At 36.1% G+C, this 21,491-nt stretch overlaps 1 protein-coding gene across 6 annotated transcripts in view; it reads left to right on the top strand.

Moving 5' to 3' along the window:
• Positions 1-21,491, top strand: part of SFSWAP (splicing factor SWAP) — a 36,709-nt gene that overhangs the window by 3,291 nt on the left and 11,927 nt on the right. For all 6 annotated transcript variants that reach the window (XM_074554595.1, XM_005494010.4, XM_005494011.4 and 3 more), the window contains exons 3-13: positions 395-532; positions 1,935-2,020; positions 4,798-5,023; positions 5,459-5,574; positions 6,424-6,559; positions 8,156-8,393; positions 8,685-8,816; positions 9,188-9,281; positions 11,507-11,681; positions 13,497-13,730; positions 15,241-15,431. In XM_074554595.1, the coding sequence (XP_074410696.1) occupies positions 395-532; positions 1,935-2,020; positions 4,798-5,023; positions 5,459-5,574; positions 6,424-6,559; positions 8,156-8,393; positions 8,685-8,816; positions 9,188-9,281; positions 11,507-11,681; positions 13,497-13,730; positions 15,241-15,431 (1,766 nt within the window). The remainder of the gene's footprint in view (positions 1-394; positions 533-1,934; positions 2,021-4,797; positions 5,024-5,458; positions 5,575-6,423; positions 6,560-8,155; positions 8,394-8,684; positions 8,817-9,187; positions 9,282-11,506; positions 11,682-13,496; positions 13,731-15,240; positions 15,432-21,491) is intronic.

Here is a 21,491-nt window from a genome sequence, read left to right as displayed (position 1 = left end):
GAAAAGCAGGAGTCTCTGCGTATGTGAGAGGACCCTAGGATAGTTTAACTGTAGATCCACAGAGAAATTGCCCAGATTCTGAGGGCAGACTGGGATTTCGGACCCCCCCAAAATAAACACATTCTTCTTCATTTTTAGTGTTGTTTAAAGGAAATTCTGTGCTTTTATATGCATAATTGCATTAGAATGTCTTAATCCACAGCCTGTGTCTCTTCGAGGAGAAAGAAATGGTCAGCATGGGGGCATACTTGTTTTTCTGTTCCGTTTTTAATGACAGCTAAAGTGATCAGGAGAAAAGTTCTTATTTAAAAACTAAAGTAAGAAATATTACTTTTTAAAAAATAAATTAGCTTCTGAACACGTTCTAATGTTGGCAATCGTATTTTTGTTCAAGAGGAGGAATATAAAAGACTCAGTGAAGCTTTGGCAGAGGATGGTACCTATAATGCAGTGGGATTCCGTTATGGCAGTGATTATTATGACCCGTCAGAACCCACTGAAGAGGAGGAGCATCAGCCTGCAAGACAAAGAGGTATGGGGTTAAAATAACAAGGGTTAATTGAAAGTGGGGGACATAGCACTTCTGTCTTGCAGTTGAGTGTTTAAAATATATGTGCTATTAAAAAGCAATTAAAAATTCTGAGAACATTTCATCAGTCTTTATGGTACTCTGTTACTGAGTTTTTGAAGACTTTGTTCTCTTTGAGCTTAAAAATGTTTTCCTGCTATGGCACAGTCAGTACTGCAGTAGTCGGGGAATTTAATTCTGCTGTCATGCTGATTCTTAACAGGAAAAAATAGTAATTCCTTACATTGGCTGTCTGCTAACACTGTGTTTCTCAGTCAAGATGAAAAATATCACTGCAAGCATAAAATAATAATTAATAAGAATGTAAATTTCTAAGTTCTGATTTTGTCATCTTAATTGCTATAAATGAGTCTGTCTTCAGCTTAGTGTGCCCTGCTCCATGACCTCAAAAATACAGAATTCAGTTGTCATGTTGTCATCTATAATTCCAGTAACTTCATATTTTTGTCATACATTCTTTAGGAAGGTTTCAAATGTTGTTGAACTATGTCTTAGTAAAGTGAGGATTGTTTAATTAACAATTGGGTTGCTCAATTATATCTTGGTGGGTTGCTGTGATATGTGGTTTTTTCCCTCCAAGTTGCAGTGCAAGATCATTTTAGGTGCTAAAGTTTATTTAGTTTTTTTTGCTGTGTCTGAGAGATTGTGTACTTTTATACTGAAGCAGAATTGATTGTCTTTTCTGGAGTTTAATTAATTTGTTTCAGACCCTATAACCACATACTGTTAGCTGGAGCTGCTGCCAAAAGAAACAGTGTATTCTTCTTGTCTGCTGTTCTTTCCTTTCTTGGCTGCTAAAATTTCTCTGTACCTTTGTGGAGTTAAACTATTTGAGTTCATTACAAAAAACAAAACAAAACCAAACCCACTAGAAAGTAATCAAAAAAGTGAATTCCCCTTGTTGCATGGTTTGTCCTCAGTAATCATTGGGACATCTCATTCCTTACGGGGTTGTTCTGTTTCCACAGCTCCCATGGTCAGGTGTTCCTGCACTTGTTCTAATCTGTCAGGGGGAAAGGGGAATACAATTTCTCTTAAGGCTAGTGGAATAGATAATACTATAAGATCTTTAAGAAGTAAACTTTTAACTTCAATTATTATAAAAATCTGTAAAGCAAAGTATTTTCAGAGGAATATTTCTGCTATATCAAATAGTGGACTGTAATACATGTTATTCTTTTAAACCAGATTTAAATGTCTTCAGTATAAATGCAGTTTATATAGCTGCATTTGATTAGTTCCTTGATTGCACATCATTTTAGAAATACTTTATTTAAAAAAAAATTTAAGCATTTGTGTACTTTGTTTTTTTTTCCTAAATACTTTGTTTTGGCATTTCTTGCAGAAATGGCTCAGACAGAAAATACAGAGGAAAATGAGGAACCTTTTGTTGCCCCTCCAGGACTGAATGTACCCTCTGATGTGGAACTGGTATGTGTACATGTAATGCAGCCTACACTTCTGCCAGCTTTTGAGCAGTTGATGGTGCTCTGTTTGGTGGTTGGGTTCGTTTCTTTTCAATTAACTTTTAGCGTGGTACATTTTAAATTCTAATGTAGTAAGTTAATTTCAGGTGTTCTGTTGTGAACTCTTGAGTTCCGTGAACACCCTTGAATCTTCTTTTTCACACTGAAATGATTGCTGTGCTTATGCTAAGTGCATTTGGTATCACTTGTGATATTATTTTAGCTAATGCAGAGAAGAGGCAGTTGTTCTTGGAATGGATGCTTGCTGAGATGTAAGATTCAACATTCCAAACATAAAGGACTATTAAACTAAAAGTTTGCTTGTGTTCAAGAATTCTTGTCTAGAATCTTTTTAATCGGGTCCCAGTCTGAAGGGGATAGGAACTGATCAGTTGTTAATGCTGTATATAAAACTAGCATATTCGAGGAGAAAAACAGTAATTTATTTCTAGCAAAGTCTGAAATACCTTGAAAGTATTAGAACATAGAAGCGCCTTCCTTCATGTGATGTTGCTAGAATTTGCTGTGTTCTGTAGACTTAATTGGACTTGTGTATTGTTCTTGAAGGGAGCTGAAAAGACACCTGCTTGAGTACAGGTCTAATTATAGGGGTTTTCAATGTATTTCAAGTTTCATAAAAGATGCTGGAAAATCAGGTCATATTCTTTCTTGTATAACTGTGGTCATGAAAGTGTTAATTTAGTTGTGGGCTCAGTTTGGTATTCTCACCTTGATAACGTTGGCTAGTGAAGACTCAGAACATTCCTTTAGAATAACTAATACTGAGCACAGAGTATTTGTGTGTTTCTATTTTTCATTAGCTTTTATTTAAAGAACCTTGAGTTTTCAGAGAAAAGGTTCTTATTTTGCATTTTGAAACTGTTTCCAAAACTTACCTGCTGGTGAAAGAGTGTTGGTTTAGATAGCTGCCTGGCTTGAGTTTTTTTCTGAAATTTAGGCTGTATTTCCTATTTACATTGCCTAGTGCAGTGTGGGGCTTACTAAAGTAATTTCTCAATCAGCTGTTGGACTCCAGTATATTCACATAAACAGAAAGCAAATAGAGGTGTATTTGGTTTTGATTAAAATAAAAATAAAACCAACAAGCATCAAAATGTCTAGACAGCAGCTCTGAAAGCAGTGTATACTTAACCTTGGATTGGGAATTGTGAGAATTTTTTTTGTAAGCCTTGATTTGTTGTTGGTGTTCTATTCAAGTCATTCAGCTTTACCATGGAAGATATTTATTCTGCTTAAATTTAAGAAATTTGAGAATCAGCTTGCTAGACTGGGAGACTGCTCCCAGTCTGCAAGGTGCAGTTCAATAAAGACACATACTTTATATCTCCTGTAATAGAGATCAAAGCAAAGTGGAAGTATTTCGTGAAGACAAGCCAGGCAGCAAAAAAAAGAACTATGGAATGTTCAGTGTATGGCAGCTCCAATTGCAGCAGTAATATCATTCTGGAGTTTAGAATGGAAGAACTGTGAGAAGCAGGTCAAAGGTCTTCCACTGCTTTAAAGTGATAATGGACAAAGATGGTTGTTCTTCACCAGGGCACTTTAAGAAGTCTGTGGATGCTCTTGAAGTGGCCTGTTAGAGGAAATTTCTGCTTAATAACTTCTGAGGAGAGATAGAAAAAAACTTGATACATGATGTGAAGCTGATAATGCACAAAATGTTACAAGTTTAAGAACATCATTGCCTCTCATTAAAGCAATATTTGCTGGGGTTTTAGCAGGACAAATAAAACTTGAAACAGCCAGTTATTTTTCATATTGAACATGTCCTGGTAAAGGATCCAATTGGCAGAAAACAGCTTTTAAAATTGTACTGTTTGATAGTGTTCAGATTTTTCCCTACGTGGAGCGCCTTTGTCTCAAGTGTTTCCAGTCTTCTGAGAAACATTTTCTGAGGTTTGCAACTGAGGTTTGCATCTGAGGTTTGTAGCCGGTTATCTGTGCAGTAAAAATGCAGAGCTAAACCAAATTAATGTGACACTCCAGTCTTCATAGGCACACAGATTGTTTTTTTACAGTTTACTGAGTACAAGATGAAACAGCTGAGTACGAGATTAAAAGCGATGACTAATGTTCATTCATTCTTTAACTGTACTCCTGTTCTCTTCACATCTTGGGTTTCATATCACACTGCTCTCTAGGGATTTCTGGAGTGAAAAAGCAAGGATGCTGCTAAACTTTATTTACTTTATCTTTTGCTTTATTGCTGCAGCTTTCAATGACTCTTAAGGGAATGGACGTGGGAATTGTAGTTTGGATGTTGGTCTTGAGAGGCAACATGTTCTTCCCAAACAAATACGAAGTAAGAAATTTCTAGTTAGGGAGCAATATTTGTGCATTCAGAGATAACAGAATTAAGGACAGCTTGTGGGAAGGAAACCATACATGTTGAGTGTTCAGAGCACCTTGAGATATTGTAACACCAAGGTCATCCAGGATCTGTTGCCCTCTTCAGTTTGGTGTTCAATGCAGAAACAGCAGTGCTGGTAAAAGAAGAGGATCTTGCAAGAGGAATGGATTGAGCAGCTGAGGAAGTTTGGGACTGTTTTGGTTATTTTTTTAGGGCTGATGTACTATCACTAGTTTTAAGTGATTATGAAACTTAAGTTGCTAAAGAAAGCCGAGAAGGACAGGGAACTACTTTCTGATTCCCTTTGGAGTTCTAACACACTGTACAAGTTGCTTATGAAAATACAAATATGTCTTATTTTACTTTCACAGCCACCAACGGCAAAAATGCATGCGATCATTGAGCGAACTGCAAACTTTGTGTGCAAGCAGGGAGCCCAGTTTGAGATCATGCTGAAAGCCAAGCAAGCACGCAACTCCCAGTTTGACTTTCTGCGGTTTGATCACTACCTCAATCCCTACTACAAATTCATCCAGAAGGCCATGAAGGAAGGACGCTATGCGGCTCCTTCGGAAAGTAAAGCTGACGAGAAAAAACGTGAGTTTTTCCTTGGGAAATGCTGGCTTCAGGATGGGGAATCAGTGAAACAGATGCTGGTCATTTTGTTAAAATACCCACGTTTTTCTGGAATTCCACTGCAGCTGAGATTGATGTGATGATTCAAAATTTTGCTTAAATTGGAGATTTAAAAGAAAAAAATATGGTTTGTGGAAACTTTCAGCTACAGGAGCTGCTATGATGTGGAAGTTTTAGAAACAATCATATAGGTCAAGTCCAACTGAAGGTTGGTCTGTCTATTTAGGGTTCAGTTTTATTGATGTTGGGCAATATCTTGGATCTATGCTTTTGTGACTAAGCTGATGTATATGAATGATGCTTTCCTAAGAATTCATGCTTGTCCTGTATCATCATTCTCCCCCAAAGCAAGGCCATAGCAAACACAAATAAAATTCAGACTTTGCTTTTATTTAGACTCGAAAGTCAAATCTGAGGAAGATGATGATGATGATGATGACGATGATGGAAATTATCTTCATCCAAGTCTTTTTGCATCTAAAAAATGCAGTAGGCTTGAAGAGCTCATGAAGGTACTTGACATTATTAAAATTACCTTTTTATCTTGTAAAACACCTGATTCATGGACACAAAAATTCTAATACGCAGGTGCTCAGGTCTTTTATGGACAGAGGTCTGGGGTTTTTTTTGGACTGTAATTTAACTCTGTTTTGGTAAACTTTTGAGTTACCTTTTCTCTAGTACACAAATTGGTTTTTTTACATTTCCAAGGAATTAGATTTCTGTTTCTGATGCCCTCTGGTATTGAGGGCACCACTTAAGGATTTATCCTACAGAACCTGTGTTGAAGCAAAGAGATTAAGGTATTTAATGCCTTCTGTATATAAGCTGAGAGAGATATCTTTTTCCTCTTAGGTTTTAGTAGATAAAATGTTGACATGAAATAACAGTTCCAGCAAGTAAATAGTTCACCAGAATTTGCACTCATTACATGTAAATTTTGCTAGATGTGTTAGTTGTTTTTATTTTCTGAGACTGAGCAGCAATGGAATAATAGGAGTGACAGACAGTTGTATGTATCTGAGGCTTTCAGAGGAATGGCTGTGATGCTGTCTGATATTTAGACAAGGCAGGTTTTGTGCCTTATCCCAGACAGGGCAGTCACTGGCTAACAGTAATAACCATTTTTTTTCTGTCATTAATTTCTGTTTACATGAAAATGATTTTGTCTTGTTTTTTACTTATTTTCAAATACATTGATTCGGATGTGAGAGCTACAAAAACAGTAACTTCAGTGTTTGCACATAATTCCTGATGTCTATTAACATAGATAAATTTGCTTTCCCAAATATGTTGATGCTTCTGTTCTTAAAATATGTACTTCAATTTTAATCTTTTTTCCTACTTCAAAATATTTTCAGCCTTTGAAGGTGGTGGACCCTGATCACCCCCTTGCAGCACTGGTGCGCAAAGCACAATCAGATAATAATTCATCTACGCCACAGTCAACAGACGGGGCAGCTGTGCAGACATCACAGGCAGAATATTCCTCTGATTGTAAGTGCTTTGTGAGGAGGCAGCTGGTGGTGTGTTTTGATGAATTGTGTGTGGATGCTGGTGGGAAGAGAATAAGTTTGGCTTCATGCTTCATCCTGTGTGTTAGTTCTTTTGCAATCTCCTGAATTTTTGAAGTTCTGTTCTGAGTATCTGTTGAGTGGCAGCTCAGGGAAACCAGGAATGGTGTGTTGGGGGTGAGCAGGCAGGAGGCCAAGTCTCCAGTCTGTGAGTATGTTTAGAACAATACCCTTATTATATTATTTTGTTCTTGCAGATTTTGTAAATTCTGGTACTTAAAAAGATAGTCAAGCTTAAATGAGTTTGTGTGCCTCTTAATTCTTTTCAGCTTTCAGAATTCTGAAAGTCCTTGATTCCTTAAATATAGAAATGCAACTTACCCTTTTATTTATGGGACTGACAATATGACGCTACTGAGATATAAGAAAATTTGTAGTGAAGCCTTCGCTACAGTAGAGTTTCATGTTATTATGCATTTGTAAGTAATGACCAGTGTGGTGCTGATTGAGTTCTTGGTTTTTCAGCAGCGTTGCTGCAGATCAGTTATCACCGTAATAACTGAGTTGATTTTTATGCATCATAGATTCAGAACCCCCAAAGGATTACAGGTGTTGTCAGTGTAATGTGTATATGCAAGGAAGTAATTTGTATTTAAAACTGTGCCATAAGGGAATCTTAAAATCAAAGTAAGATTTCTGTGAAGAAATTGAAAATCACTGGTTATTTCAAGAAAGAAAAAAATCAGAATAAGTATCTTAATAGAACAGAGCTAGTCAGCTTTTTGATTACTTTCATGTCAGCTTTGAACGTAAACGTATATGATAGAAACTGGGAGATTATAATTTAGTACCAAAACTAGATCAGTTTGCAACTCCTCTCCCTGCTTTTAAAACTTAACAGAACTGTATTCTGTTCTCATTACATTTTATTCTTTGAAGAAAGTAAATACTGCCACATGAGAATGTTTATTAAACTTTTAAGATAATAATTCATTGAAATCTAGTGCATTGATTAAACCTTGCTTCTAGAGGTGCAAACTCTTACTGTAATTAATTTGAAATATTGTATTGCCTATATATGTCTCCTATATATAATATTATATATATTATATATATATTTATATATAATATAGGGCTTTAATATGTGTATAGTGTTTCTAGTGGTTTAGTTTGTTAATGCTAATTTTGAATATATGCACATTTCCTTCTTAATGAAAACAGTTTTAATGGAGTTAAATAACCAGACATGAATTAGATTAGGAAGTGTGATTTCATACTAGCTCCTTTTTAAATATGCCTACTCTAGTTCACTTCTTTATTCACGTCCATGACCCTCAGTACATTTGCATTCTGTCCCATAATCTACATATTTCCTACTCATCCTAAATTTGTTAATGTGAGCCTTTCCTTTTTTACCTTGTGTTTGGTTGTTTTTTGTTTTTTACATGAGAAATGAGATGGCGTTTCACAGTGTGTTGTGTGAATCCGGATTCTCAGTGTGTTTGTATTAATGTAATAATGCATGGCGTTGGGTGGTTTCCGTCTAATTAGAAGTTTGTTCTTAAATGTGTCTTTGTAGCAACTGTGGCAGCCATGTATTACAGCTACTACATGCTCCCAGATGGCACCTATTGCCTGGCGCCTCCACCGCCGGGAATTGATGTTGCTGCCTACTACAATGCCCTGCCCCCAGGGGTGACTGTGTCCAGCGCTACAGGGGTAGCGACAGTTCCTCCCCCTCCTGGTACCACACCCCCGCCTCCCCCAGACACAACTGACAGCACCAGTGGGTTGGCTTCCACCACAACATCTACAAGGTACCTCGGACAGATTTGCTTGTTGACTGGGGGAGTCGTGTTCCTGCACTTCAATACGGAGTGCTTAGCAAGGGTTCTGTTATTGAATCAAACTATTTTAACAGCACGATGAACAAAGAGAACAAACATCTCTGTATTGTTTGTTCAGGGATTTTTTTGTTGACTTTGTTTTGGTTTTTGTTTGTTTAGGGTTTTGTTTTTGTTTTTTGGGTTTTTTTTTTTTTTGTTAAAGCAAAAGTCTGAAAGATTTTTGTTCTATTTTTAAAAAACATTTACTTGTGATGTTTTCAGCACAATTGCTCCAGTGGTTGCCATTATACCTCCACCTCCAGATATCCAGCCTGTTATTGACAAGCTAGCTGAGTATGTTGCTAGGAATGGGGTAAAATTTGAAACTAGTGTTCGTGCCAAGAATGATCTCAGGTAAGAGAAAATGTTGTTTAAACTGCTATTTCAAAAGCTAAGGTTTTAATTTTTTAAGATATTAAAATGCAGGACATGCAGGTTTTGAGAAGAGGAGTATTATTGTTTGCTTTTTTGTTTAATTGAAATTTAGGGACATACTTAATGGCAATGGGAAAGCATTATGGCTCAAATTATCAAAACAACCAACCTGTCAAAAATGTCTCTAGTAAGCATGCTCTGAATTCGTATCCTCTGAAGTTTAGGATTAAGTAAGAGTGCTTCTAAACATCAAATAACAATCCATTTGCTAGAGAAGACTAGATGGTAAGGAATTGTTAGTTTTAGCTGTGTTCATGTGCATCTTCACATGCTCAGTTTTCTTTCAACAGGTTTGAATTCCTGCAACCATGGCACCAGTATAATGCATATTATGAATTTAAAAAACAGTTCTTCCTTCAAAAAGAGAGTGGTGACAATTGCCAGGTACATGTATTTTTATACATACTTCTATTAAAAATGCAGTAAATGTGAGAAAAGGACTTACCAGTTGTCTTACCATGAGATATTTTAAAAGTGGAACGCTAAATTAGGAAGAAATTGATCAGCAAAGGATGTGAATGCTTTTTGTAGTTTTTTAGTTTTGTACAGCATTAAAGTAAGGATCTGTGAGGTGGTGTGATATTTAATTCTTGCTTTTTACTATATGCCAGTCGACTGTGGCTGTAATATAAAATGACAGCCTGAAGATCTTCTGGCTTTCTATACGAGGGAAAATATGCTTTGTATAGGTTTAGAGCTTTGTAGGATTGTGATTAGTGTTCTGCTGTCAGAAGGGTTAGCTATGGCTTTTAACCCCCATACCTTCCCATATGCCTCGACCTTCTTTGTACAACAGTAGCACAGAGGCTGGAGGAGCTTTCTGACATGCCTTTTTCTGAGGGAGGTTTTGTTAGAGTCCAGTCATGACTGCAACAATACTGGAGCTTCAGAATCTCACAGTTTCTTACTTGCTTTGCTTCTTCTAGTCCATGTTATTAGAAAGTGGCAGCCAGACTTGGCATCCATGTTTTTAACTATTCTCATGTTAGATAATTAGATTGTTCTCTTACTGAAAAAAAAATTGCAAATAATATCAGAACTACATTATCTGATGTTAACTTTTCATGGGAAAGAGCTATTTTTTTTTTAGGCCCTATGTCATTTGTCATCTCAAGGCTTAGATTGGGGAGCCTTAAACTGAAGAAGGTAGGCCTGTGGGTAAACTCCTCGGAATTGCTTTGTGGAAAATGAAGAAATTCAATAATGGTTGCTGTTTGGAACACTTGTGTCTGATGTTTTGTTTTAATAGTGAAAAAATGTTTTGGAAACACTATTTATAAAGATAAGCCATGGTAAATATGATCTTACTCAGCTGATAAATTACAACCAAAATTGTCCTGTGCCACAATGCTGACTGTTGTTCTACAAAGTGTTATTTGCAAACCAGGGGGTTGAATGCATAATACTTACATAATTAATAAGGACTTGTTAACGTGTAGTTGGGGGGAAATTGTACACTAACCAAAGCATTATAGTGTAAAGGATTCATTTTAAATGTTCAAATGAGTACAGCTAAAAAGAAACTGACACTGGTTTAAGTCCCTTGAGGTCAAGCATAGCAATGAATATTTTTGTACTGCATGGCTTTGTAGATAATACCATTCTCTTCAGTTTCTTAAAATAATGACTTTGATATTATCTTTATGCTCTAGTAATATATGTATAGGCAACTAATGCAACTGATGCTTTTCCTTTTGGCCATTAAAATTATAAGAAACTGTACTACTGACTTCAGTAAATACAGGGTAAAGTGCTTGATTTCATTGTGCTTTTCCCCTTTGAGGACCTTCAGAAATCAGTTCTGTTGGTCAGGGAATGGCTGCAGGGAAGATCTGCTAAATGTCTCAGTTTCAATGTCATTTATGCATACCAGCCAGAGCAAACAAACTCTTGGTTGACTATGTTAAATTACTTAATGTTACCACGCGACTCACTGTGCAAATACTTTGAATGTTTTATAATATCCTTCTTGAATTTTTTTTGATGTGAGTTTAGAAATCATGCTGAATGCTTCAGTCATGTAATGGTAGAACCAGTAATGCTTTACCTCCTTGAAAATCTCAGCACATCTGTTGTGACAAAAAAACCTTGCTAGGCCCAGTGTTCTTCAGCAGAATGTTGGAACAAATCAAACATTATTCCTGTGAAATCTGATTCTGCGAAAAATTTACCTGCAGTTGTACATAAGGAAAAAGTGTCACAAGCTTTCACCCTCTCCCTTGGAATTGACTTTATGGATTTGGTTTGGGACCCTGGAAATCAAGACCTAAATAAATATACAAAAGAAGTTCATGCTTTTAGGGTCTAATTTTAAAGATACAGTTTTAAAGCAGTTTTGGCAAAAGTGTGTCAGCTGAAGACCTTTTTTTTTTTTTGTTTTTTTGCTGTAAAATAACATGTTCTTACTGTAGGTCTGGAGGTTTTACAACCTGTGGGTTGACATGGGGTGGAATTGTGGTCATGAGTGCTGACTGATATAAAATCACCTGTAGTGTGATTGACTGATAATGTGATTTTTCAAATGACTGACAAAACTGCAGCTCCACAGACATTATATTAATGATTTCATAAGTATCTTGTTAGTAATTCTGCTCATTTCTTTTGAAAAGGGAGTGTCTTCTTCTGAAGATGTTCCATCAGACAATTCCAATGATACACCGAGTGAGACTCAATTTGCAGATGAACATGCACCTGAAGATGCATCTGAGCCAAGTGCTAAGGGGGTTCCAGGAACTAAAAAGGATATTCCTTCTAAAGCTGTCAATGATGGTAAACTGGTGAAAGGTATGGAAACATGATTTATTGGGCATGAAAATGTTTCATAACATATACATAAAAAAAGAAAAGAAGGTAGGGAAAAGAATTTCATCATGTGAAAAATGCATTTTCACTGCAGGCATCAAAAAAGTCTGCAATAAGTAATTTGCTTGCTTTCATATTTCTTACTTATCAGACTATCAGATATTTATGGTCTGACACAATAAATTATTTTACATCAGTTTTGTGCAAAGTTGAAGGCTTTCATCAGTGATGCCAGTAAAATCTTTTTTTGTTATTTTCAACTTGACAGCTATAAGTTTTGTGGAAGAGTGGAATCATTCATTCTGAAGAAAAGCAGTGGTCTTATTTAAAAGGATACATGTGGAGGATGCATTGTTGCTCATTCTTCCCTTGTTGTTATGCATTAGTATTGCTGGAAGAAAAGGCCCTTTTCTAAATGAAATGTTTTTACTCTTGCAGTCATGGCAGCAGAGGGACAGAATGGGAAGATCTCTCTGGAAGCCACTCAAAGCTAGCTAGCACACTATTAGTGTCCTGAGTTACAGAAATTATTGTTTATATCTGGGAGCTGATTTATTGTCCTGTCAGGAGAAGATATGTTAAAAATTCTTATTTTCAGTAAAACTTGAAAATGTTCATCTTTTAACTGGAACTGAAAGCCACTGTAAAAAACAAACAGAAAAAGCACTCTTTAACTGGGTTTCCATGAATGGAAACTTCCTTCCTGCCACCTGAGTGGCTTACCTAATTACTGATAATTTTATCTACTCCCTGTGGTTCCTTGGAATTCTCTCTTCTTGCTTCTCACTGTGCTCGCATTTCCTCCACAACCAGCAAACACTGGGCTCTTTGCTGTGGCTGTCTGACTCTCCAGACTCTGCAGTTTCTTCTCTGAGCAGCTTGAGTAGCTTCTCTGGAGAAGGAACAATCTTCCCTGCCTTCAAAGATGCCTTATTAAGAGCTGCAATGTACACCAAGAAATATGTATTGTTTCTGTTGTCCTGCTATTAATAAGTGGCAAACTGGACCCTGGACTTTAATAGTAGTAATCTGCTCGAATTTACATAATGGAATATAACCAGTGAGTCATTTTGTGGCAATCTGATTCCTATAAACTTATTTTCATTTCCTTTAATATGGTACAAATCCCACTCTATTATAACCTAAATGTGGTACTTGCCTCCAAGACAGACATAGCATCCATACTAGACTTTTCTTCTGCCTCTGAGGAAATAAAATCCCATTTTAGGATTTGTTCAATCCCATGAAAAAATTGGAAATCAGTTACCTCTTCTCTTGGAATTCTGGAGTTCTTTGTTTCTGAGTCTATTTCCTTACCCCGTTATTACCAGAATCAAAGCTTATCTTTTATAACCTGGTATGTAATTTAATTACTGTATTTAAATTTCCCTACTTGCAATCTCATAGGGCATATATGCAAAAAGCATCTTGAGGAACATAAGTATTGCAGCAGACAGTACAGTACTAGGTAGTGAAAAATTAAATTCTTCTATTCATTTTTCTTTAAAGTGTTTTTTTTTATAAATGGGTTAGAAATTAGTGCCAAGTTCTTGTTTGGTTTGGTTTTTTTTTTTTTTTTGAGAACTTTACACTGCAAATGAAGTTTCCCATGTTTGTTTAAAAACACAGAAAGAGAAAAAGTGGATTATGTTGTCCTTTTCACCAAAATAATTAGCGTTATAGGATGATGACTTTTTTTGTGGCATAGTCTGCAGGAGTAATGGGTAAAGTCAGGAAATTGAACCTGCCTTCTACTGTAGTCTAATGATGCATGGAATCTTACCCATTCATTCACAGCATCCTTTGCTCCAATAAGCTTTGCAATCAAGGCCAAAGAAAACGACCTTCTTCCTTTGGAGAAAAACCGTGTTAAATTAGATGATGACAGTGATGAGGAGGAAGAGGAGGGAAAGGAAGGCCAAGAGAGTGCTAACAGTGCATCAAACCATACTCCAGCAATTACTGCTCCTTGTACTGCTCCTGAAGAGAAAAAGCCTCAACTTACACAGGAGGAGCTGGAAGCTAAACAAGGTATTCCATGCAGCACTGAAAACAAACTGGATTGAGTCCTTCACACAAACTGTGAAATGGCCATGTGTGACATTCTAGGTGTTTTGAATATTTTATGTGTCATGTTAATAAGAACCAGAATTTTGTTCCCACAATTTCCTCCTTATTTTTAATAATGAAATCTTCATTGTTGTTCAAAGTCAAACTTAGAGCACACAGGGGTGGTTGAATGCTTTGTCCTAATGCCTGATCTTTCTGAATTTTGTTTTGGTTTTTCATTACAACCTTCTAGTAAAGCACTGACTGTGTAGTTTCCAGATTGCATTAACAAAGCCCAGCAAAGGCATACCTGTTTGTCATTTTCTTCAGTGAGCAGTGAATTGCTACAAGCTATTTTTCATTTATATAGCATGCCCATATAGAATGATATTGCCTTGTTGATGCTTTGTTGCTGTTATAATGCAATGCCATTAAATCTTTGTATGGGTTTTTCCTGTTACTGTGTTAATGTGCATTAGGGCAGAAGGGCATGCTGTGTGAATTTCAATGAAATAATGCTTTAAAAGAAGCCAGTTTCACCCATTCCTCCCCAAGGCTGTTTCACAGCAGAGTGTGCTTATTAAAATGGATGCTCTGTCAGTATTTACCAGCTTAAAAATTTAGTATTTCTCACAACTACGAGTATACCACAGGTATTTAGTTTTTAATTTTCAAAATGGTGGTTTTTTGCCTCGAAGTTGCAGTTGCTTTGTAAACTGCAGTAGCACAAAGTGTGCTGTGGTGTTACATATCTAAAGCAAATATGAAGTTTTTTGTATGATAATAAAAATGAAGAGTAAAACACACTTGGGAAGATCTGTGTGTTGAAAAACCTGTGAACAAAACAATCTGGTTGCTTTGTATGTATACCAAGCACAAAAATGAAAGTGAAAGATGAAAAACACTACACTAAGTAGCTGTTAGGTGCGTAGTTAAGTCAATTCGCTTATTCTCTTCATGTAATCACGTACAACATGTAATCACACTCAACAAAATCTGCCGGTTGTAACAATGATGAAATAGTTTCTGGAGCAGCTCTTTCTATAAACGTATTAACATATATTTAAATAGGGATGGAAACTGTGAAGATCACATCAGTGGAAAGAGCAAACTGGAGAGTTAGCATCACTTTAAGACTTAAAAAGCTTCTCATTTTATGGAGCTAGTTTCTTTAGATAGCTTTTATAAATAGAAAAGGATAGGTATCCTGAATAATCAGGATTGGATTTTCTTGTAATTTTAAGTTAGAAGTTTTTACTTCACTGCTTTATATCTGCTTTACATTAAGCAAATGATGTATGTATTAATTAAGATGGTTAGAGTTTCTTAATTTCAAGCTGATGTTCTTATCATGTCATTGAATGGCTATATTGGGAAGGCTTGAGAATGCCTGGAGGGGCTGTTTGGGATGGGGATAGGTGTTTGTTTTAAGGAAGCCTGAGTTCCCCAAGCATGACTCACTCTGAACTTAATGCTTAATTGTCTTTTTTAGCAAAGCAGAAACTAGAGGATAGATTAGCAGCTGCAGCAAGGGAGAAACTTGCACAGGCCTCTAAAGAATCCAAGGAGAAGCAGCTACAAGCGGAACGCAAAAGGAAAGCTGCCTTGTTCTTGCAGACCCTGAAAAACCCTTTGGCAGAGGCAGAAACTGAGAAGATAGAGGAGAACTCCTTCAGTAGTGAGGTAAGCAAGAAATAAATTTCTCTTTCCCATAAAGCTGGTAGAAAACTTATCTCTAGAATGTGACTCTGACAGTGTGTTATGACCTTGACTGATGAAATAGAAGCTTTTCTAAATGGAGAGAAATTTGAATTTTAAACACTGTTAAAATGTATGTCTCTCATCTGTCATTAAAGAACTGGTAGAGAAGTAGGCTGCACAGTTCCTAGGTCAGTTAGACAGGTACAGAAAGGAAAAGGTGCTTCCATGTTTTAACTGTGTACTAGTGAACCAAGTGTTGGAATGCTCACCTTGCAAGAATATTGGGATGGCTTACTTAAGCTGTGAAACTTTCTCATTTGATGTATATATTGATGGTTTTGCTGTACATTACAAATATAAATATTGTTGAAGTAGAATCTCGGGTTCCTGGGTTTGGAATTACTTTGCTTTCAGAAAAGCCAGTAAAATCACTCTTGGTTGCACTAGTCAAGCAAAAGGTAATCTCTGGATACCGATGGAAAATTTAAGCTTTTGATTGTGACAGACTGGCTACAAGAAATAATGACATGGCTTTCAATTGTTTCCTTTCCCTCAGAAAGAATTCCAGTACCTAGCAAGTAGTTCATTGCCCAGTTCTCGATTTTTCCAAATAAATCATGGATTACCCCTCAAAACACTTTCAAGAGAAAAGTTGAAAGAGACATACCTGCAGTTTAGGTGATCCATACCAGCAGAGAGTGGCAGATATGTGAATTAAGTGTGGTCACATCCCAAAAGAGATCCTGTTTGGGTTTTTCATTGCTACTGCTAACAAATTTTCCCTGACACAAGTGTTCAGTACTTCTCTTTTTAGTTATATATTGAAGAGTGAATGTAAAGAGACAATGACAATGCAAAACTCCCCATATTTGCAGTTCTGCTCTTTTTCCCAAGGGAATTTGTCAAGGACATGGACATTTCTAAGCTAAGGATCTTTTGATATTTTTCTTTAAGAGAATGCCTGAAATAACCAGGGAGAGTTGACTCTTTTTCAGAAGAGCAGATGAGTGTTCTTGCTCACATCTGAACTTACTGAAGTTCTAAGCTGAACTTGCTAGTGAACTTCTCAACAAAAAACTATACCCTATCCCACTTCTCAGTAAATTGAATTTCTAGAAACTTCTTTTTCTTCTTCCACAGAAGTACAGTCTCAGAGAAGGCATCTATTTTTTCTAACACAAAAAATTCCAGTGTATTTGAGAATTTTAAAGTAATCAGTTTCACTGTTTCTTACCAGTAGAAATTCTTTATTATTAAAGGGTTTATTTAGAATTTCAGATGTGTATTTAAATATTTTCTGATGTGACATTGCTTTTTAAAAATAAATTGGCTATTGTATTGGGAGTGCTTGTACGGTTTTAATGAAGAGTCAAAAATGCCATAATGTCTTTGGAAGTAGTATTCCTGCTAAATGTGGTTTGCTTAGTGACACGCTTGCCTAGATACATGTATATAGACTTTTGAAGATAAAAGCTTATTTTGAAACATGTTTTTCAAGCTTGTTTTTTCATTTGCCATATTCAGAAAAGCATTCATTTCCATTCATTTCAAATAATCTGCCTTTTATTCTCCTTGCCTGTTTTGCCTATTTGTAACAGCCCATTTCAGTCAAGAAATCATATTGAAGAAAGATGAGTGAAATAATACTGCAGATTTGTTAACCTCTGTTCTATTTACCCTGAGAACCCAGTATGCTGCATTATGATGTCTGAATCAGCTTGTAAATAAATATGTAGCCCTGGTTTGGTTTTTTAAGCTTTTTCAGTAGTGTTTCAGACTTTCAGCCATGTTTCAGACTAAAGATGCATCTAAAGATACTGATTGCAAACGTAACAGGAGATAACTACAGTGGCTGTAATATAAAGTATGTTAAAAAGTTGAGCGAGACAGATATGTAAAATTTTGGTAGTTTGGTCAATGGAACTAATTGGGGTAATTAAAACAGAAAACTAATTAAATCAGAAAACAAATAAAAAATACTTGTGTCTGTCAGAAACGTCACTAAATGTATTTCATTTCTTGTTTTGGGGGTAGGAACATCCAATGAGGAGTCGAGGAAACAAAGACTGATACACGGGTCAGAGTTAATTTAGTGACATGATTTCTGTAGCTTAAAATTTGTCTCAAAAATGGAGGAATGACTGAGTTGTATAATAAAGCACAAAGAGGAGTTGAGAATATCTATGGGAGGTGCATAATCTCCATTACATTGCCCCAGCCTAATAAGTATATAAAAAAAACAGTAATGCTATTTATGTGTATACACAGCGTACATTTGCACTGAAAATCTGTTTATCGCGATGTGCAGAAATAAATTAAATGCAGAAAGCATTTGTGACCTCTGTCAGATTTTCCTGATACTTTGTATTTATTGAAAGGATCACTGGTACCAAGTGTACATTACATCTTTGAATGAAATCGATTCTACTAACTGCAGGTAAAGGACAGTCAGTACCCCAGAACAGAGCGCTTCTAAGCTGTTTTGGCTTCAGCTGAGTCTTAAAAATAGTTTGTTCTGTGTTTTCCATAGCTGAATTGTTTCTTTTATATGGCTTCCTGTTTTTCTTTAAAGTGAAATCAAGCAAGAGAAACAAAAGACTGAAAAAACTTGAGCAGTGAAGCAGCACAGCTTTTCACAAATGGCTCCTTACTGTCCTTGCATGCATTAGAACAGCACAGTTAGGCATAGTATTTCCTCAGACCAGTACTTGGAAAGCATGGAGCTTATTTTAGTTAGCAGAACTGATGAACTTCCAGTGATACTGTGGCCGGTGAAGTCTGTGCCCTTGTTCAGGACATGGAGAAACAGTAAAAGGTTGATGTTTTCCTTCTTGTGCTTACATGTGTAATTCATATAGACTCTTGGTCTTGGTTCACATAGACTCTTCAGCACATCTCTCAGTGTCACTGAGAAGTTGCCTTCATTCTGCAATGAATGTAGGTTCCTTGTCCTGGAACAGCAAACAACTGCAGTTCTACCATGCTGAGCTGAAATACGCCAGGTTATATGGAGTGCTTCACTGAACTGCCTTTTTTACTTAAGAACAAATAAAGTAAGGTGTTTCATGATCTGAAATGCAAATCTCATTCCAAAATTATTTAACTCAATTGAAATTTTAAGAAATAAGATTATATATCCTCAGTAGTGGGACACGGCATGTTTTGTTCTGCATGTTTAAATGTCATATTTTACTCTGTGTCAGAAATGTTTTAGTGGTGGTAGTGCTTTGATAGCCATGTAAAAGCCAGTTGGTTATACCAAACTTACCTGTATAAACCTTAGTATCTGATTTAAACAGAAGAGAAATCCACAGTCATTATGTTGCAAAATCAGACAAGCACATGATTTGAAAGTGATGCTTTTTTAATGGCTTGTCCCAAATGTCATCTGGTGTTATGCCTCTGAATATATAGATTCTGTGGCACAAAGCAAGAGTTCCCTTCTTTTGGCTCTTTCATCTTCCCAGGTTTTGAAGCCCTGTTTTATCATTTGTTTCTTTAGATGACTTGTCCTTACTTTTGTCCTGTATGTAAAAATTATTTTTTTCTTGTGGAAAGTAGTCTTATTTATGAGTGAAATAGAAGTGTGCTGTGTTTTAAAAATGAGATGCTCTTCTAGTTTTGTCAAGCATAACAGGGTTATCAACAGCTGTAGATAGTGTATGTTTTTTACACTACTGTTGTTTATCCTACTTTTTTTGCAGTGGACTGTAGATATTCCTGCATGCCTTTTTGAAATAATAATAATGTATAACATCATTTTAGGTTTTGTGTATTTTCTTTGTTAATTTTTGAGCAAAATATAATTGACTAATAAAAACCATCCCATAAGTATTTAAAGATAAATTTTTTTTTTAATATTTTGGAACCATTCACTTTTTTCTTTACTTTTTTTGCAGACTATAGGTATCTACATCTTCTGATTAGCATGGGAGGGGAGGTTAGGTTTGCTTGTACATTCATCTGTCCTTTTGAAAAAGCAAGATAAAGAAAAAACATAAATGTCACATACTAATGTGGCATTTAGGTTTTTTTTTTATTGCAATAACCCTGCTTTAAAAAACTACATGAGGGTTGCAATTCCTCATAGCATAAATACTTAAGTCATTATTAAATGGGGGAACCAGGGTAAATATTAGGAACTGCCATTTTAATTAAGATAGGTGAAGAGGTAAGAATATTTATGCGTTGATTTTTAGTTTTCAAAGTGCTCAAAATAAAAGGGTATATTGATCCACACAGCAAACAGATTCACAGCCACTAATTTCCTTGCAGGTGGCCCTGTCAAAATCTCTGTTTTTGAAGACCTTACCATGGTCAGTGTACTGCTAAAAGGTGTTTTTTGGTGCAGCAGAGTAACCCTGATAAAACTGTTGAGTCTTTGAGTTCCTATAGAACAAATTCTGTAGGAGCGTATTCTGTAAGAAATACTTTTATCCCTTCAAATTAACATTTTGGGCCTGTTCATGAATGCTGGGACTGACAGGCTTCTAAATAGGAGTAACAGCTTGCTTTGTTCCACAAATCAATGAATACATAAATAATACACTTCCATTGCTGGTAGACAGCTGCTTTGTAATTCTCAGTCAGGGAATACTTCACTATAAGCTTTGAGGAACCTGGAGTAAGAAAGGTAGAGTGGTAGAAAAGAATCTGGAGTACTTTTGGATTTTAGTGACCTGAAAGAATTGTTGATTAAGTTTTTGCATTCTGACATTCTTCACTCTTTGCAGTTTTTATCTAACATGGGATTCCAATTGCTGTAGAATGCATATAAGCTGTTTGTAATATTATTGATAATGTCCTTTGCTAGTTGAACCAGACACAGTGCTAGGGGTTTTTTTCCTGTTGCAATAAGCATGTTCTGGTTAATTTCTAATTTTGACTTTAAGTATTGATTAAGTAGTGTAACCCCAGAATAACTAATGTATGTTCTGAGCTTATGAATACTGCAAATATGCAAATGCACTGAAGTACTCATTTCTGTTCTCATATGGCTATAAATTCTCCCTATTTACAGAGCTCTTTCCTAATCCATTCCTGCTAAACAAGAGTTGTCAAATCATGTTTTGGCATTACTTGTGTCAGATTTGCTTCAGTCATGCAAATAAAATGCTGAAGAACAACTCTGCCAGAGAATTTGTCTGACAGCATAGCATTTAATAAAGGCCAAAAAAAACATGCTGTTTAGTAGGCCAAAAAAATAGACAAAGAAGTGAGATTCAGTGAATGCTATCTGAATGTTTGCAGTTTACCTTCTTAGAAGAGCTCTCAGACAATGTAAATCTCTCATCCCTTGAGATGTGTAATAAATTTCATCAGGTGACAGTTTTGTTTCCATGCCTTCCAAAACGGTTCTGCTGGCCTGCATATTGGCAGAGCCTGCTCAGTGTCATTCATTTATTAACTTCCTTCTTGGCAGTGATAGGAGAGCTTGTGTTTTATATGGCCGAACAAACCTGAGCAGTGAAAACCATTGGGTTTTTCTCCTCTCTCATTTTCCTCTTAATGCTCCTTTGCCTACAACTTTTTCATTTGACGCTACTAGAGGTGTCTACTTCAAGGCAGACTGGGCTGTTCCATATTCAGTAGTGTTCAAAGCAAAGGCTCAGGTACCATATCAAGAGGTGAATAATGTTGTCAAAGGAATGAAAGTCGACTGTGGTGGCCTCTTAGGAAACTGGAGGTGTCTGTGAGGTGCCTGCAGTTACACATGGGAGTTAGTGAAATTGGAAACAGGACTCTGGACTCAACCACTCAAATGATCATGCTGTAAAATGTTTATAATCTTTGAAGCAAGCTTCTTTAGTACTGCTTTGTTGCTGGTTTTGTAAATATTGTGATAACAGTTATCAGTTAAAGCATGAAAAAGTGTCATGTCTCTAACTTGAAGCAGAGCTGCCTTTTTGATTATTCAAATGTCATTTTTCAGTTACCATCTTTATGTATTCATGGTAGGAGAAGGGCAAAAAGAAAGAAAAAGATTACCTGTTTCTAATTTGGTTATTTCAGGTTTTAATGTATTACTTTTTATTCCAGTCA

The sequence above is a fragment of the Zonotrichia albicollis genome, chromosome 18, assembly GCF_047830755.1.
Source record: "Zonotrichia albicollis isolate bZonAlb1 chromosome 18, bZonAlb1.hap1, whole genome shotgun sequence".
In the NCBI taxonomy this organism is placed as follows: Eukaryota; Metazoa; Chordata; class Aves; order Passeriformes; family Passerellidae; genus Zonotrichia; species Zonotrichia albicollis.
Note: the sequence above shows the minus strand (reverse complement) of the source record. Positions and strands in the feature narration are given on the sequence as shown.